The sequence below is a fragment of the Megascapheus bottae genome, chromosome 5, assembly GCF_031878675.1.
Source record: "Megascapheus bottae isolate mThoBot1 chromosome 5, mThoBot2.hap1, whole genome shotgun sequence".
In the NCBI taxonomy this organism is placed as follows: domain Eukaryota; kingdom Metazoa; phylum Chordata; class Mammalia; order Rodentia; family Geomyidae; genus Megascapheus; species Megascapheus bottae.
Window position 1 is genome coordinate 20,189,136 of NC_143513.1, and position 19,538 is coordinate 20,208,673.

General features: G+C 35.6%; 1 protein-coding gene across 1 annotated transcript in view; it reads left to right on the forward strand.

The window, feature by feature from the left end:
- The window catches only part of Stk31 (serine/threonine kinase 31), a 49,393-nt gene that overhangs the window by 16,852 nt on the left and 13,003 nt on the right, over positions 1–19,538 (forward strand). The window contains exons 8-16 of the mRNA XM_090332770.1: positions 45–219; positions 3,018–3,133; positions 7,263–7,416; positions 9,594–9,716; positions 13,354–13,533; positions 14,582–14,698; positions 16,624–16,743; positions 17,834–17,965; positions 19,186–19,287. Coding sequence (XP_090188896.1) covers positions 45–219; positions 3,018–3,133; positions 7,263–7,416; positions 9,594–9,716; positions 13,354–13,533; positions 14,582–14,698; positions 16,624–16,743; positions 17,834–17,965; positions 19,186–19,287 — 1,219 coding nt within the window. The remainder of the gene's footprint in view (positions 1–44; positions 220–3,017; positions 3,134–7,262; positions 7,417–9,593; positions 9,717–13,353; positions 13,534–14,581; positions 14,699–16,623; positions 16,744–17,833; positions 17,966–19,185; positions 19,288–19,538) is intronic.

The window sequence follows — 19,538 nt, forward strand, 5'->3', positions numbered from 1 at the left end:
CTTTTTCAAATACATTTTTCAAAATGTGAATTTATTTTTAACAGGGAAAGTTTGGCTGTTGGTAACTTTAATTTAGGATCTAATGTTAGTCTGGAAAAAATTAAGCAGGACCAGAAACTGATTGAAGAGAATGAAAAACTTAAAAATGAGAAAGAAGTTCTACTTGAAAGTTACAAGGCTTTAGAATTGAAAGTTGAACAGACTGCTCAGGAGCTACAGGTATGTTCAATGGCTTAAGGTAATGGATGTGCAGCTCAGAAACAGGTGAACTCATCTGTTCTCCCCTTTTCTCTCTCCAGTATTTTGTTCTTATAGTTGAGCTATGTTTGGATTTCACTGTATCTTTGAAGTTTAATAATTTCCACTTAATTTCTTTCTGGCTTTTTCTGTGTATGTGGTACTGAGTAATCCAATTTCATGCAGGCTAGACAAGCACTCTACCACTGGGCTATGCTCCACGCCCATTTAATTAATTTATTTTTTGCCAGTCATGAGGCTGGGTCTAGGCGCTGTCCCTGAGCTCTTCAGCCCAAAGTTACTGTCCTATCCCAGGACCTGGGTGCTGTCCCTGAGCTCTTTAGCTCAAGGCCACTGTCCTACCCCTTGAGCTACAGTGCCACTTCTGGTTTTCTAGTGGTTAATTGGAGATAAGAGTATCATGGTCTTTAGTGCTGGGGCTTGCTTTGAATTGCAGTCCTCAGATTTCAGCCTTCTGAGTAGTTAGGATTACAGGTCTGAGCCACTGTGCCCGGCCCATTTAATTTCTTTTAAAGTTCCTTTTGAAAAGTTTTTTTATGGAACTTTTTAGATATTCTAGAAAGAAAGAGAACTGAATAATTATGTTGCTTATCACATATTTTTTTTTTGTGGGTTATGGGGCTTGAACTTGGCCTGGGCGCTCTCTCTGACCTCTTGGGCTCAAGGATAACACCCTACCCTTGAGCCAAGCCTCCACTTCCCATTTTTTTTTCTGGAGGTTAATTGGAGATAAAAGTCTCAGGTCATTTTGTGCTCGGGCTGGCTTTGAACCTTGATCTCAGATCTCAGCCTCCTGAGTAGCTAAGATTACAGGCTTGAGTCACCATGCCTGGCTCAATTATCAGCAGTTTTGACAGTCTTGGGTTGACTAGTCTGTTTTTAAATCCATACTTTATCATTTACTTAAAAACAGATACTGTTTGGGCCGGGAGTTTGGCCTAGTGGTTAAAGTGCTTGCCTAGCATGCATGAAGACCTGGGTTTGATTCCTTGGTACCACATACATAGAAAAAAGCCAGAAGTGGTGCTGAGGCTCAAGTGGCAGAGCTCTAGCCTTGAAAAAAGTCCAAGGGCAGTGCTCAGACCCTGAGCTCAAGCCCAGGACTGGCAAAAAACAAAAAACAAAACCAGATACTGTTCATATTACTTCATATTCTTTTATATATCTATTGCTGATAGAAAAGAACTTTAAAGAAATTATATCTAGTGACTGGCACTGTAGTTTATTTGTTGAGTGCAAGTTTACCATGTGTAAGTCTGAGCTTTATTCCAAGCCCCACTTAAGCCAATTTCCAAGCAACCAAACCTGTAAGCACAGTATTATTTATACAGAAACAGAAATTACTTAATGTTATTTATAATAATATTTTTCAGATTTCCTATGTAGCCCCAGCCCCATGAAAGCCTTTTATTTATTTATTTTTGGTGCCAGTTGTGGGGCTTGAACTCAAGGGCCTAGGTGTTCTCCCTGAGCATTTTTCCTCAAGCCTAGTGCTGTACTACTTGATCTATAGCTCTGCTTCTGACTTTTTGGTGGTTAATTGAACAAAAGAGTCTCCATAGTCCATCTTGCTCATGCTGACTGCAAACTGTGATCCTCAGATCTCAGCCTGCAGAGTAGCTAGGATTACAGGTATGAGCCATTTATACTTGGCTTAGTTGATGTTATTAACTGTATGTTTTGTGTGTGTGTGTGTGTGTGTGTGTATATATATATATACATATATATATGTGTGTGTGTGTGTGTGTGCGTGTGTGTGTGTGTGTGTGTGTGTGTGTGTGTGTATCATCATGTGTATCCTTTTTTTTTTTTTTTGCCTGTCCTGGGCTTTGAACTCAGGGCCTGAGCACTGTCTTTGGAGTTTCTTAAGGTACCACTTGAGCCACAGCACCACTTCTGGCTTTTTCTATGTATGTAGTACCAAGGAATTGAACCTGGGTCTTCATGCATGCTAGGCAAGTACTCCACCACTAGGCCAAACTCCCAGCCCCATGTGTATCCTTTTATGGTGGGTAAGTCTCAATGTTTGCTTAGGTTAAGGTTCAGTTGTTTTGCCCTCAAACAGTGTGTGGACTAAAAAAAAACATATGGTTTGTAAAAGTGTATTTTTTTTTTGACAGTGTGTTCAAATTCTATTTCTCCAATTCTCTTGACACCAGCTGGGATATCCCAACAATTCAGTTTGGATATTAACCTTTGTGTGTGTGTGTGTGTGTATGTGTGTGTGTGTGTGTGTGTGTGTGTGTGTGTGTGTGTGTGTGTGTGCCAGTGTGCCAGTCCTGGGTCTTGAACTGTCTTTGGTCTTTCTCAAGGCTAGAGCTCTATACCACTTTAGCCACAGCACCACTTCTGACTTTTTCTATGTGTGTGGTACTAAGGAATCAAACCCATGTCTTCATGCATTCTAGGCAAGCACTCTACTACTAGGCCAAACTCCTAGCCCTGGATACAAACATTAACCTTGAAAAAGTTTTTGCTGCTGATGGTTATGGGGCTTCAACTCAGGGCCTAGGTGCTGTTCTGAGCTTTTTTTGTTCAAGACTACCACTTAGAGCCACAGTACCATTTCTGGTTTTCCAGTAGCTAATTGGAGATAAGAGTCTCACGGATTTTCCTGCGTGGGCTGGCTTCGAACCCTAATCCTTGGGATTATTGACATGAACCTTAAAAGTTTTTTTAAACTATACCTAAGTTCTTTAAATAGTAGGAATATACATTGCCACTAGGTATTCATTAGAATATTTATTCTTTTATTTCAGCAAGAGAAAGCAACTACTATGGATTTGACTAAACATTTAGAAAGTACTCGGAAGACTCGTGTGGGAACCAGAATGAAAAATCTGGCAGCTAAAGTGGAAATATTGAAAGAAATTAGGTATATTATAGCATATATGTATGTGCATATGTATTACAGTATTCTGCCACTCCATATTCATAGGAGGTATTTCCATTTCTGTTGTCTTCTTCAAGGTTTTATAATTTTCATTATTGAGAGATCCTTTAACTTCTTGGTTAGGTTTATTTCCAGTTACTATTATTTTGTGCAGTTATTGTCAATAGAGTTCTTTTAATTTCCCTCATTTTTTTTGTTGTTGGTACAGAAAAATTCCAGATTTTTGTGTGTTCATTTTGTATCCTGCTATGTTGCTGAAGGCCTTTGTTAGCTCTAGGAATTTGTTTTGGTATGGCGTTTTCAGTGTCCTACAGGCAGAAGATGATATCATCTGCAAATAGGGATAGTTAGACTTCTTTCCCTGATTGTAACTCTTTAATTCCATCTCCTCTTAGTGCTCTGCCTAGAAATTTTATTACCCTCCTTCACATATATAATGTATTCATGCATACATATATTTTGGAATGAATGTAATAATGGAGTCATAGAATGATTGCATAAAATGGTTTCATACAGTGATTCAGGCATTTGTTTGTATTTATTTTCTTGATAGTAGCCATTCTGACTGGAGTGAGGTAGAATCTCTATGTAGTTTTTTTTTTTTTTTTTTTTTTTTTGCCAGTCCTGGGCTTGGGCTCAGGGCTTAAGCACTGTCCTTGGATTTTCTCAAGGCTAGCACTCTACCACTTGAGCCTCAGCACCACTTCCAGCTTTTTGCTATGTATGTGGTACCGAGGAATCGAACCCCGGTCTTTGTGCATGCTAGGCAAGCACTTTACCACTAGACCAAACTCCTGGCCGCTCTCAATGTAGTTTTGATATGCATTTCCCTGAACGCTCAGGATGTTAACATTTTATTATTTATTTTCTGGTCATTGTATATTTGCATTTGTGAATTATTTGTTTAGTTAATTGGCAAGTTTGTTGATAAAATTGTTTACTGTTCAGTTTTTGTTCTTTATTTACTGTGGATATTAATCCTCTTGTCAAGTGAATAACTTGCAAACATTTTCTTTGATTCTGTGGGCTATTCCTTCACTCTGTTTATTTCTTCCCTCTGATTAATTTGCTAAATAGAACCTTAATTTTCTTGGACAATACTGGGGTTTGAGCATAGGGCCTTGAGCCTGATAGGCAAGCAATCAGAATTTGTTACACTATTTGTTCTTATTTTCTGAGTAGTGGAGTCTTATTCAGAAAGTCCTTTTAGTCTTTCTTTTGTATTTCCTCTAAGTGGTTTCATGTCTTAAGGGTAAGATCTTTGATTCATTTTGAGTTGATGTTTGTGTAGAGTGGTAGATAGAGGTATAGTTTGTTTTCCACATGTGGATATTTTATTTGAACACTTATTAGCGAAACTATCTGGTTGCTTTTGGTCTTTGCTTGAAATTTCTTTTTTGCATCTTTTCACTTAAAGCTGTGTTTGTTCCAATAAGGTACATTTTTTTTATAGTCGGTAAAAAGCTGGGCTTTGTCTTTAGTCTACATTGACAGTTCTGTGGCTTTTCTTTGGAGAATTGCGGATATTAACAATCAAAAGTTATTACTGAAAATTATGTACTGATTTCCTGCCATTTTGTTGTTTCTGTATATTTAATCTTTCCCTAATTTTCATTTGCTTACCTTCTTCTAAGTGATATTTTTTCTTTTCTATACTCATATAATTATGTTTAGCTTCCTTTTCTATTTGTAGTATTCCCTTTAAGTATCTTCTGCAGTGCTTATAATGGTTATGAATTCCTTTAGTTTTTGTTCATAATGGAAAATTTTTATTTTTCCAAGTATAGAGGATAGCTTTACTGGATATGGTAATCTCATTTGGCAATTTTTTTTTCTATCAGTGCTTGAATTACATCACCCCACACTCTTCTGAATGTTAGAGATTTTGTTGATAAAACTACTGGTTTTCTGATTGGTTTGCCTTTATATGTGACTTTTGTTATTCTTTTGGAGTTTTCAAAATTTTTTTGCTTGTTTCTTATACTTACTGCTTTAAACACAATACAATATGTAAAAGTTCCTTTTTGGTCTTGTTTGTTTACTGTTCTAAAAGTTGGCTATACCTGTAGATTATCTAAGATTTAAAAATTTTTTCTGTGATTATTTAATATGTTTCCTGTGTCTATAGTGTGTATCTTTTTCCTATGACAATGTTTTGTAAGTTTGATCTTTTAGTACTTCCTAAAGATCTTGTTTGTTTTGTTTATACTTAAATTTTCTTTATTGTAATTTTTTTACTGTCATCTTTCAGCCATGAATCTTCTTTCTACTCCATCTAGATTGTTGATATCTTTCTTTCAGCTATATTTTTGTTTGATTTAATGAACTTTTTATTTCCAGAATTTAAAATTTTCCCAGAATTCCTGTATTTTCATGGAATTTCTTTTGCATATCCTCTCTAATTTATCTTATATCATTCAGATATTTATTTGTATTTTCTTGAATTCATCCAAGTGTTTGTTGCTGTCCTGTTTAATTTCTTAAATGATTCTTACTGTAGTTGTTCTGAATAATAGTATGTAATTATGCAGTTCTGTAATATGTGATTTTATAACTATTATATAATACAATGTATAACATATAATAAACTACATTAGTGTGTTACACATTATATACAATGTACTAACTACATATACTATATAATATGTATATACTCTACTATGTATACTATGTGAAGTACAGTATATAGTATAGTATAGTATAATATGAACTATGTATAGAATATATACAGTTCTTGATCAGAAGTTTTAATCTGGAAACATTCTCAGAGTTGATGCAGAACTGGGTGGTGGCAGGGTTGGTATGATGTTTCTTACCAGTCTGGGAGTGTAGTTCAACAGCCAGAAGACATTCCACCCATGTGTTTTAGAGTATGATCCTTAGCATCACTAACTGGAATATCTTATGGTTCTTACAGATTGATGCTAAATATACAGCTGAGAATGGGAGCAGTTTCACTTTTGTTGTCCATTCCAGGATGACATTTACTTTGGAAGCTTCCCTTTTGTATTCTGGCCACAGGGAGCTCTACAGCCTGCTGGTTGGGCAGGTTCCCATTTGATCATGGTTCTCCTAAGTCTGTATTCCAGGGCAGTAAGCACTGAAACTTTGGGTGTGATGAAGAATGAAAGAAGCAAGCAAACAGCATTGAGTTTTGCATTTGAGGGGATGAATTGAGGGAACCTACCACATTACCTTCTGGTTTTGGTGCCGTTCAGACCCTTGCCAACAGTTGATCCTGTGAAAGGAGGTGGCCAGGAAAGTTGAGTAGTCTGTGGAACCTTGGTGCCCTGCCTGGCAGGAAACCACATGCAAAAGTGAGACAACAGTGAAAGTCAAGAAATCCTCTAACCATCAGCATGGAATCCTGTTTGTGTTAGTGACCCTCACGTGATGTGGCCACCAACCTTCACATGCTTCATTGCCTAAACTCCCTGGTGCTTAGAATGTATCTATGACCCTCTGCTTTCTCCATGGCCACTTCACATAGCAGTCTCCTACTTACATTATGACAGGGCAACCCAGGTTCCCTGGCTGCAGTTATTCATTGTTCTTAGATTCCTAGAGGATTTTAATCTCAAACAATAGATAAGTCTTTCAAAATGGTGTCTGGCTTTGTAGTATGGGGAATGACAAAATGAATTTCTTTTGCCAGGCTTCTGTATAAGGATTCATGTCATACCAAGTGCCCTCCTATATTTAAGGCTTTCAGGAGGTTGAGCTTTTTGTGCATATACTCCTAAAAATCTGTTGTTACTAAATTTTCCTGGCTTGCCTTGTGACTGTGGTTTCTCTTTCTCCTTTATCCCTATAAGTCATGATTGGAACTGTGCCCTATTACTTTTCTCTGTATTATTTTTCTGCTTTTCCATGCTTTTCAGTTGCTCTTTTTCATGATTCCTCATGTTCTTACTCTTTTTGGAATAAACTCTGTCTTTGACATTCATGAAGATTCTAATCTACCATCTTGTCTTTCTAAAATTCTACATAATTTTATATGAAGTTTAAAAAGTACTTTTTCATAGCCAGTGTATTAGTATATAAGATTTTCTCATGCTATTTTTCTGATTTTTTTTATCTCTTCCTTCTTGCTGTATTTTTTTTTAAATAGACGTGTCAACATCAGTTTTGGAAATGACCTTTCAGATGCTATACAAGTGTTGAATGAAGGGTACATTACTACTCCAACTTCTTTAACTGAATTAGAAAAAATTTGGGCAGAATACAATATGGCTCAGAAGAATATTCAAAGTTGTTATAATGAGGTGGGTCAAGAAATTTTCTGTATTATGGTTTTTATCTGCTGAACAGGAAGAAATAATTATATTTCTTTTCTTCTTTTTTTTTTGCCCAGCTTGGTCTTGGGTTCAGGGCATAAGCACTGTCCTTAGGTTTTCTCAAGGCTAGAGCTTCACCATTTGAGCCACCGCACCACTTCTGGCTTTTTTCTATGTATTGAACCTGGGTCTTTGTGCATGCTAGGCAAGTACTCTAACACTAGGCCAAACTCCCGGCCCCTTATTTTTTCTTTTGTGTCAGTCCTGGGGCTTGAACTTGGCCTATGTACTGTCTGAGATTTTTGCTAGGCAATGACTTTTACTTTTTTAAATAAGTACTTGTTTCTATTACTGCTAATGCTTCAGGACTTATTTTGTTAAATGTTTCTATCACTGCCAATGGACTTAAGGTTTATAAGATAGATTGAAGGGCTGGGGGTTTGACCTAGTGGTGGAGTGCTTGCCTAGCATGCATGAAGACCCAGGTTTTATTTCTCAGTATCACATACATAGAAAAAACCAGAAGTGGTGTTGTGGCTCCAGTGGTACAGCTCTAGTCTTGAGAAAGCCCAAGGACAATTCTCAGGCCCTGGGTTCAAGCCCCAGGACTGGCCAGAAAGAAGAAAGAAAAAAGACTTTGGGGCTGGGAGTTTGGCCTAGTGGTAGAGTGCTTGCTTAGCATGCATGAAGACCCTGGTTTGATTCCTCAGTATCATATATATAGAAAAGCCAGAAGGGTGCTGAGGCTCAAGTGGCAGAGTGCTAGCCTTGAAAAAGCCAAAGGACATTGCTCAGGCCCAGAGTTCAAGCAAGCCCCAGGGCTAGCAAAAAAAAAAAAAGATTGTGAATCTTAGAATTGTTATATCTATATATCTTGTGTAATTTTTTAACGTGTTTGCTGTGTTTTTGCTGGTAGGGAGGCTTGCTTGCTCATGGTTGGCATATACACTACTACTTAAGCCAGACATCCAGGCCTACATTTTGTTGATTGTTTGATTTATTTATTTGAGTGTTATAGCTGCATTTATCCACCATTCCTTTCTCCATTCATCTGTTCCCACCTACTAGTTCTCCACTTCCATTCACAATGTTTTAGCTTCCTTATATTTTGTTAAACTGTTAATTGTTCAAAGAGTTTATGCCATTGAGTTTCACTTTTTCATACACTATATTTTAGTTACTACTGGTTATTTTGGAAATGGAGCCTCATCGACTTTCTACCCTAGCTGGTTTCAAACCTTGATTCTGTGGATTTCAGCCTTATGGGTAGCTAGGATTATAGGCATGAACCATTGACCCTTTGCTGCCATATGTTTTTTTTTTTCTTTTTGATGAAAGACTTGAGCTTTGATTGGATTTTTGTCTTTGTATTTATAATTAGTCTGATTGAGTTTATGAAAGAAATATCTGCAAGTTTTTAAGTACATTTGCTAGACATTGTTATAGGTAATAGAGACACAAATATTTTGAAAGATAGGATCATTTATATCTTTTTTAGGTTTTGGTTAGTTATATTAATAGTTTCAATATACTATGGTAAGTACTATAATGGAAATAATGCATAGTTATTGGCTATATATATGCCAGTCCTGGGACTTGAACTCAGGGGTTGGGTACTATCCTTGAGCACTTTTGCCACTTGAGCCACAGTGCCATTTCTGGCTTTTTCTGTGTATGTGGTACTGAGGAGTTGGACCCAAGACTTCATCCATGCTAGGCAAGCACTCTACCACTAAACCACATTCCCAGCCCTAGATATATTTTATATAAACATTTCTAAATAACCCTCTGAGTGAACTGGAGGCTTTATACTAGTGGAGTGTAAATAAATATTAAAGATGAATAGATGAGGAGTAGAGGGTGGATTGGAACTAGGAGGAAGGCGGTGTGTAATTAGTAATAGGAACTTGTATAATTTTCTTAAGTTTATTACAGAAATAATAGGAAAAACATTAATAGAACATAGTTGTTGAACTTAAAATTTTATTTCTAAGGAAAAGAAAGTTCTTTTGTCATTCTGATGGTCTAAGGAAGACAATATTTGTTGTAGATGCTTGTTTGGGAGGATGTAATATTCAGTTTTAGAAATCACCATTTTACATGTAGAGAAATGTGTGAAACAATTTGATATATTAATGGTGACTATTCTGTTTTCCTTTCTCTAGGATGAAGGGAATATTTTGATTGCTGAAAGAAATGAAGTACAACAGAAGCTATACATGACAGTAGATGTTTTTATTCTGGAAGTAGATGATTTACCACTCAATAAACGTTTGAAAACACTGAAGGTTTGAATCAAAAATATATGAAATACACATTAAATGATAAGTCTGTCTTTTTTTTTTTTTTTGCTACTCTTGGGCTTGAGCTCAGGGCCTGTGCACTTTTCCTTGGGCTTTCTTAGGGCTAGTGCTCTACCACTTGAGCCACAGCACCACTTCTGGCTTTTTCTGGTATATGGTATGGAGGAATTCCCAAGCCTTTGTGCATGCTAGGCAAGCATTCTACCAGTAGGTCATGCTCCCGGCCCAAGTTTGTCTTTTTAACATTTCTTTAAATGGAATTTTTTTTTTTTTTTTGGTCGTTCATGGAGCTTGAACTCTGCCTGGGCCCTGTCTTTGAGCTCTTCAGCTCAAGGCTACCACCTTACCCTTGAGCCAAGTCCCACTTCCTGTTCTCTAGAGGTTAATTGGAGATAAGAGTCTCAGGTCCTTTTGTGCCTGTGCTGGTTTTGAACCTTGATCCTCAGATCTTAGCCTCCTGAGTAGCTAGGATTTCAGGCGTGAGCCACTGCGCCCAGCTTTTTTTTTTTTTTTTTGAGTAGCCAATTCTTTTGTACAAAAGGTGCAGGAGTACTGCAGGAAGAATTGACTTTTTTAAAAATAATGCAACCAACCCTACAGGTTATTTTTTCTTCTCACTGTTAATAAACATGACTTGAAAGTCTACAATGAAGATTTTTTTCTTTTGTTGCTAGTGCTGGGACTTGGAACTCAGAGCCTGCAGTTCTAACCTGGCGTTTTGACTCACAGCTGGTACTCTTATCATTTGAGCCACACTTCCAGTTTTTCTGGCATTTTGCTGACTAATTGGAGATAAGAGCCATGGTTTATCTTCCTGGATTGGCTTTGTACCACCATCCTCAGGTTTCAGCCTTCTTAGTAGCTAGGGCTATAGGCATGAGCCACTGGCTCCCAGCTAAAGTTCTTAAAAACTATTGTTTTTAAATTTTAATATAGGTTGAGTATCCCTAATATTTTTCAAATTTGAAATGCTTCAATATTTGGAAAATTTTTGAATACTGACATGGTCCTGCAAGTGGTCTTTTTGATTTTTAGTACATCTTTTCTGCAAATGATCAGATTCCTAACTCAAATAATGTCTACAAGACTTAACAAAGCAGCATGTATGAGAACCTGGTTTGTCAATAACAGGTGTTTCCTCAAAGCTGTACATGGGTTCACAATCTACCTACATTCATTCCTTACTGTTATTTTTAGTTACTCTCTGCCTGTGGTGTAAAGATACTGTTATTAATGACTGAATACTTTTACTCATATGGGTAACAGTGATAAAAGCATTTATGTTTCATATTTTAATTTCTATTTTTCTGTTAAGATATGTATGTGTAACTACGCATAAAATTGATAGCTTATAGATTCAACAGCTCAGTGTGATGGTGATCTCTAGTAACTGTGGATTACATGGGTGACTTGAGATAGTGACACTTGCTGATGGTTCAGTGCATACTAACATTTTCCATGAACACAATTATTTAAATAGTGTATGAAATTATCTTCAATCTATATTATAAGATATATATATATATAAATTTTTATTTATATATTTATTTTCCAGTCGTTGGCCTTGAATTCAGGGCCTGAGCACTGTCCTTGGGTTTTCTCAAGGCTAGAGCTCTACCATTTGAGCCACAGCACCACTTCTGGCTTTTTCTAAGTATGTGGTACCAAGGAATCGATCCTGGGTCTTCATGCATCCTAGGCAAGCACTCTACCACTAGGCCAAATTCCTGGCCCTTATATAATACTTTTTATATATACCTCTAGTAGATCTGAAAATCTGAGATCTGTTTTGTGGTTCAAACCCGGGCTGGGCAGGAATGTCTGTAAGATTTTTATATTCAATTAATCACAAAAAAAATAGTTGAAAGCAGAGTTGAGGCTCAAGTGATGAGTTTGAGCACAAAAGCTCAGGGACAATGCCCAGGCCCTGAGTTCAAGCCCCAAGAACAGCATATGCATACCTGTGCGTGCATGCTCGTGCACACACGCGCACACACACATACATACACACACAATGTATATGAAATAAATGAGTTTCATGTTTAGATTTGGATTATATCACTAAATAGCTCATTATGTATATGTACATATTCAGAAATCAAACACTTTTGATTTTTGGCATTTGGACAAGGGATGCTTAACTTTTTTGTTTTTTATACATTGAATCCATTTCTATCATGACCCTAGGTCACCAAAATAATCTGTTAGCATCTCATTTTTATTATTGTTTGTGTTTGTTGTATTTTTTCTTTGGTCATTGAGAATATTTGTAATGCTTTTACATTTTGCTATTGTTGCTGCCAATACTTGGGGTTTGAGTTTTAAGGGTCTTGAAATCCATGTGTTTGCATGGTGTGCTGGCATTCTACTTGAGGTATGGATTCAGTCTGGCTTCCCCCTCTCTGCGCAACCCTCCCCCTGTTAATTAGAGATGGAATTTCTGGCTGTCATCAGACTGCAGTCCTCCTGGTGTCAGCCTTCTTAGTAGCTAGGATTATAGGCATGTATCACAAGCTCCTAGCTTTTCCTTTGAGTCTGTTAGTATTGTTTGTTGTATCTATGTTACTTAACACATTTCATGCTCCTGATTACCTATCCTTAAGATATATTTTCTTGGGACTATGAACATTAGTTTTGTGTTGTATAAATGTGGGATATTGTTGGATATTTAAGACTTTTTAGAGACTTTTAAAAGACTTTTTTTAATACTGGTTTAAGGATTAAAAAATTTTTTAAGGTAGAGAAGTTGTGATACTGCATCAGAGGCTCAGCTATTCCATATTTACTTTCCTCCTATGTGAAATTAATCTCTAGTAAACCTTCTGTTGTCTAAGGCACTGCTCTTTTCAGGGGCTACTACTCTGGTTGTAAACATTGACATGTGTTCCAGGGAAAAGGGAAGGAAGGAGAAATACTCTTCATGGACAACTCTCCTGTACTAGTTATAATTTTTTGTCCTGGTCTGTATATAACTCATTGTCTGTCTCTTGTACTGCTGCTTTCTTGCCCAGCAAAAGGGAGAGAACAGGAAAATGAAGAAAGTTTTTTTTCACTCTCCCAAGATTGTGGGAAAAGTGCAGGTCATTTCCTACTTTAAAAGGCTATATTCATCTAGTTCTACTCACAGTTTTTTTCTGTCTTTCCCTGGATTTCTTAGTTTTGAGGTAAAAACTTCTGGAATACATTGAGCTTTCCTCTTTCTCCAGTAGCATTTTAGGGTTTGATTACTGGAGAAACAGCAGACTTTGTTGGTTACCCATGTTCTCTCTTTCAGTTATTAAAAAATGCCTTTAGGCATAATGTATTATGTTTAATGTCTGAATTAGAATTAAATATTTTAGCATGTAATATATTTTCACTTAGCAATAATATTGGAAGCTTCCATATCAGGAAAAATGGCAGTTATTTTTATTAGAAGTCATCAAAAAGAGAACAGTTTCCACTTAAAACCCTAAGAATATAAAACTTCTTATTTCTGACTAAGGTACTTAATATACTTGAAAATTATAGTCCAAATAAATACTAGATAGTTTTGTGTTTTCATCTCTATATTTTTTATGTTTCTAACAAAGTTGCAATCATTAATAAATAGTAAATAACAAATACAAATATTTCTCTCTAGGATTTAGCTACTTCTTTAGAAGCAGTATATGGGCAAGCTAAAGAAGGAACAAACTCTGAAGAAATACTTAGAAAATTTTATGATTGGAAGTGTGATAAAGGAAAAGAATTCACTAGTGTTAGGAATGAAACAGAAGCTTCTCTGCAGCATCTTGTAGCATGGTTCCAGAGCATTCTAAAGGTGAAGAAAGTTTTTGTTCACTGGTGTTTGTAACAGAAAACAACATATATTTGTATTTTAATTGTATCCTCTCAATTTAAGAAATGACATTGTCTACTGCTAATTATCATATTTAAACTTGATGCCTAGGTGGTCAAGTTTCTTCATCAGCTTTCTTTAGTTATGCTATTTGTATATGCTTTTTATTTTCTGGTACATAAGCATTATGAGGGCAGGTTTTTTATTTTTTATTTTTTTTATCACTTTAACTTTCAGTTTTATTAATAAGATACTGTAATAAGAGGCAATGTAAAAAATGCTTTTCATGGGCTCTGTGAATTAACACAAAGTCCCCCAATTTTGTCTCAGTGCTCTTTGTTTTTTTATTTTCATATTTTTATTGTAATTAATAAAAGGGTTACATGATATTTGCCAGATAGAAGGTGCATTAATTCACATATATTGATATCCTTTCACATGTCTTGGTCCCCATTTCCCTCCCCTCCACCCCCCCCCAATCTTGGTTTTCCTCCCTTCCCTATCCAATTTCAAATAACCAAATACAAATAAATCCAATATATCAGATAACAAAGTGAGATACTGTAACAATATGAGATAACCAAGGGACAGCAAAAGAGATGAAAGATAACATAGTACATTAAGGACAACAATCATTCATTATATGGCTTTTGTTTCAGTATCCTGGAGGTCCTTTCAATTAGCTTCATACTATATGGCCTTATGTATCAAGGTTTTGCTCTATTGCAAATCTCTGCTAGTAGAGCCCAAGGTTTCTACTGACTATGACAAATGAGGGAAACCATTCAGCCTAAGTTCCTTTGAGTCTGGCTTACTGCACTTAATATGATTTTTTCTAAGTCTTTCCATTTCCTAACAAATGGGTCGATGTCGTTTTTTCTGACAGCAGCATAGAATTCCATTGTGTAATCCAATTTGTAATCTTAAAGAGTCCTAAGTTGCTAATGAATAGCCAAATACTTTGTCTGTAGTTTAAAACACAATGAATGCTATTTGAATTAATTGGAATGCTTTTATTTTTATCAATGAGGTTTTTGATCTTTCTTTGGAAAAATCATTGACTTCTCAAGACAAAATTGATGATATTGATGACATCTTAGAAAAGACTGAGTCGTGTGTTTGCAAAGAGCTGGAGTTATCTCTAACTGTGAGTTTTGGTACATTTTATTACTGCTTCATTGGAAGCAGTCGTTTCTCTTAAATATTGGGAGGTATTAAAATACGGTATTTTTTCTTGCTCAAGAATTAGGATTGGTCTTACTTTATATGTTTTTTTGAAAGAGTTACTTTATTTGAATCCAAATATAATGCTGTCTTATTCTTACATAGGGTGATGACTTGATCTCCCCTCCCCTCCCCTCCCTTCCCCTCCCTTCTCTTTCCTTCTCCTCCCCTCTCCTCAGTGTATGGGCTAATCCTGGGGCTTGAACTCAGGGCCTCGGTGCTATTCTTGAGCACCTCTGTGTTCAAAGCTAGCATTCTACCACTTAAATTACAGTACTACTTCTAGCCTTTTCTAAACAGTTTTTTGAAGATAAGGGTCTCATGGTTTTTCTGGCTTTGAACTATGGTTCTCAGATCTCAGCCCCCTGAATAGCTAGGATTACAAGTGTGAGCCCTCAGCATCTGGCTTGTCCCTGAGCTTTTTATTTTTAGATTAAGGTCAGCACTTTACCAATGGAGCCACAGCTCCACTTCCTGCTTTTTTGGTGCTTAATAGAGATAAGAGTCTGGACTTTCCTGCCAGGGTTGACTTTGGCTGGCTTTGAACTGTGGTCCTTAGATCTCAGTCTCAGCCTTTTTAGTTGGTGGGATTATAGGGCATGAGCCACTGGTGCCCAGCTTGATGCTTTCATTTTTTTGCCAGTCCAGGGGCTTGAAATCAGGGTCTGGGCACTGTCCTTGGGCTTTCTCAAGGCTAGCACTCTACTACCTGAGCCACAGCACCGCTTCTGGATCTTTTCTATGTATGTGGTACTGAGGAGTTGAACCCAGTGCTTCATGCATGTTAGACAAGCACTCTACCACTAGGCCAAGCACCTGATGCTTTCATTTTTAATAAAACATTTCACAATAAGAAAATCTAATGGTTAATTCTAGGAAAATTCTGTTAACTTAAGTATATTAGCCTTGTATATCATTTGACTCTTGAGTCTGTCATACTCATGGCTCTAAGAATGGACTTCTCTAGATCTTTGAAATCTTGAAATAAAATACAAAGAGCTCTGGAAGTAGAAATACAAGATTGATGAATAGCCCGTTTTATTATATATATGCTGCATTGTTACATCAAGCTAGTAATTTACACAGATCTTCAAAGGAATATTTTGTAATCCTTTTTTTTTGGTTATACTGGGGTGATACTTGATGGGCCATCTCCCCATACCAGTATTTTTGTAAGTTTAATATTGCTTACTTGGACTCTTTCTCAGTTACTGTTTTTCCAGTCTCAGTGGTAATGCCTTTCATTTTTTAATGTTTGCATATTTATTTATATTACATTAAATGTATTATGAATTATTCTATTTCTCTATTAAATAAGTTAAATTGGTTTTGTCAGACTTCGTTGTTAATAGATGATTCTAAAACTTAGTGTGCTGAAGTTCTGTATATTGTTTTGATCTTATATTCTGAGTATTAATATCCTTGATTTTCTTTAACATTTTACTTCTGAACAATTTAGGAATAATATTGTAGTATAATGGAGATAACATTTTCATATGAATGTCTTTAATATGAATCTTTTCTTCTGTCTAAAAGAAAATTGAGAAATAATTTAAAATGGATTTTGCAAAATTTCAACCATATTTTAAAGTTCATTCACTGTTATAGGAATTTTTAAGGGATAGGGATGTAGCTCAGTTGTAGAACATCTGTTTAATATATATATCATGAAGAGGGCTTTGGTTCAAGCCCCAGAACTGCCCAAAAAATTGGGCTGAGAATGTAGCTTAGTGGTAGAATGCTTGCCAAATGTGTACAAGATACTGGAATCAGCTTTCAGCTTTGCAAAAAAGTTTTAATACTGTTTTGTCTGTTGTGTATAATTTTTTTGTGTATGATTTTTTTTAGGAACAACATGATGCAGACAAGGAGATCATTTTAAATACATATAGTCAAGTGTTGAAGAAAATCTGTTTAGAGGAAAGACTCATTGTCACACTACAATCCAAGTATAAGGACAGTGTTGAGGTTGGTCTTTGCTTTCTCTTAATTTTTAACATTGAATTCAATACCAGTAAGTTTAATAGTAAATTGTTTATTTTTAGCTGGCTTATAATTGAATTCATTTTATAGTGAGAATGTCGATTTTTGTTTATACATATATTTTACCTAAAATCTTAGTTTTTTTCTTCTGTATTTGGAAATACTTCTTTAAAAATCACTTTCATTCTCTCTGTACACATTTACTGTAGGATTATTACATATTAAAAAAACCTATCCTAGTTTCAGAGACAGTTTCATAGCATTTCCTTTTTGGTAGATGCACACATCTATGCACATATAATGTACATTATATTTTGTCATGTAAGTTATTTTGAAAACATCTCCTTCCTTTAATTGTACATGATGAATATTTTCCCATTTGGGGAACTATTCTTCTGTATTATCATTTTGAGTAAGTGATCATTTCTGTGCAGATTTTTAACATTATTTAACCATGTACATATATTGGACATGGAAGTTACTTCTAATTTTTTTTACCATAAATAAGTCTTTGTAGATAATTTTGATGTATAATTTCTCCAGTCCCTAGCACTGTTATTTTAAAGTTAAAAAATGAATATTGTTCATGCTTTATAATACTATCATACACCATTTTTGGAAAGGATTATGTCAATTTATATCATCATCAGAAATTCTAGTTCGTGGGGCCGGGAGTTTGGCCTAGTGGTAGAGTGCTTGCCTAGCATGCACGAAGACCAGGGTTCAATTCCTCGGTACCATATACATAGAAAAAAGCCGGAAATGGTGCTGAGGCTCAAGTGGTAGAGCTCTAGCCTTGAGAAAATCCAAGGACAGTGCTCAGGCCCTGAGCTCAAGGCAAGGACTGGCAAAAAAAAGAAATTCTAGTTCGCATTTCATCTAGTTCTGTATATGTAAATAAAAGTTGGATTCTGTCAATACCGTAAATATTTCCCTGTGTATGTAGCATTACCTTCTTGAAAATTACAGATTTTTGTGTGGTATTTCAGTCTGAACTCAGGCAATCACCTTAGTGCAAAATAGTAGTAAATGTTGTATAATATGTTTGAAATTTTTATAACTCTCTTTCACTTAGTTTAAATGTCAGATTATTGAATGTTTAAATAAGAAACCCAGTGTGGATCACTTGCTGTCCATTAAGAAGACGCTGAAAGGCTTGAAAGCTCAACTGAGATGGAAGTTGGTGGAAAAGAATAATTTAGAAGAAGTAAGGAAGCATGTTACTTAATACTGAAGTCTATTCCTACCTCATGCTGCTTGAGCATAAGTAATGTAATATGACTAAAATAATAGTTATTACAGTCATGTGCTTTTTTCATTTTACCTTTTTTGCCTATTGAAGTAAGATTCATACTACATTCCTAGTGCAAACATTTAAAATTAATACTGTTTTTTAACAATATGAGCATTTTGGTATAATTTTGTAAGCTTTTTAAAATTAGTTATTATAAAGGTGATATACAGAGGAGTTACAGTTACACACAGCACATAATGAGTACATTTTTTTTTGAACCATGTCACCTTTTCCCTTGTTTTCTCTTAGTTTTCCCCACCTGCTTCCCCCACCCCCAAGTCCTGTAGTTCATTTTCAACATAGTGTCTGATGAGTATCACTGCTGGATTTTCCCTGTTTATCCTATTATCTCTGCGCTCTCCCCTTACTCACCCCCCAAACAAACAAATCAACTTACAAAACAAACAAATCAACAATACAAAAGACACAGAAAACAAAATAGTAACAAAGGAAAGACACACACACACACACACACACACACACACACACGAAATCCTCTGTTTCCATTTCTTAGTGTTCATTTCAATAAATATCCTATATAATCATATGCACATGGCTGTTTGTGACTTTGTGTTCCTCTTGTAAGAATATTCTCCTTTGGTCTCACTGTGTGAATGTCTAGAGTCATATATATATGTATATATGTATTTATATATATAATTTATCATGACTAAAGATACTTTTCTACATGGGTTTACTGATAAATTTATAGGCAGATGAGGGAAACTGTGCAACCTATATTTCTTTGGGCCTGGCTTATTTTGTAAGCTTTTTGTTTGGACTATTAGAATGTCTTTCAATACAACGTACTACTTGGTCAAAACGTCTTTTAAGATTTTTTGTTGTTGTTGTTGTAATTGTTCAAGACCAGGATTCAAAATCTTGGTCTGATCCTCTCACAGGCTGACATGCTACCTCTTGAGCCACACTTCCGTCCCCTTTAGATATTTTCATTTAAAATTGGCACTACTGGGTACTTTATGAAATGCTGGTGCATCTGGCACTTCTTACATGTTAGATATTGAAGAGTATATAGAAATTATCTACACTGAGTTACTAAAGGAATTGCTTTAATTCTTAGAGGAAGACTTGTTTTCACTTTGCCTGAGTAAGCCTTTTTCTTTCTTATAAAGTCTGATGATCATGATGGATCTGAAATTGAGAAAATAAAACAAGAAATTGCTCAGTTACGATACAGTGTCTTTCAGGAAATTTATCGTGAGAGGGAGGAGTATGTAAGTATTTGATTTAAAAATTTTTAAATTAGATTTTAGTGTAGAAATTGAATTTAAACAAAATGGACTGTAATCGTAGGCAAATAGGAACTATCTTGGAATAGTCATATTTATGTGAATATAGAAATTTCTCATGATGTAATAGTGACTGTTGGACAGGTGTAGAATGTATAAGATATTTTAAAGATGAAAATATATTATTTTTGAATCAGGATCCTCAGAGTTCAGCATTCTGAGTAACTAGTATTATA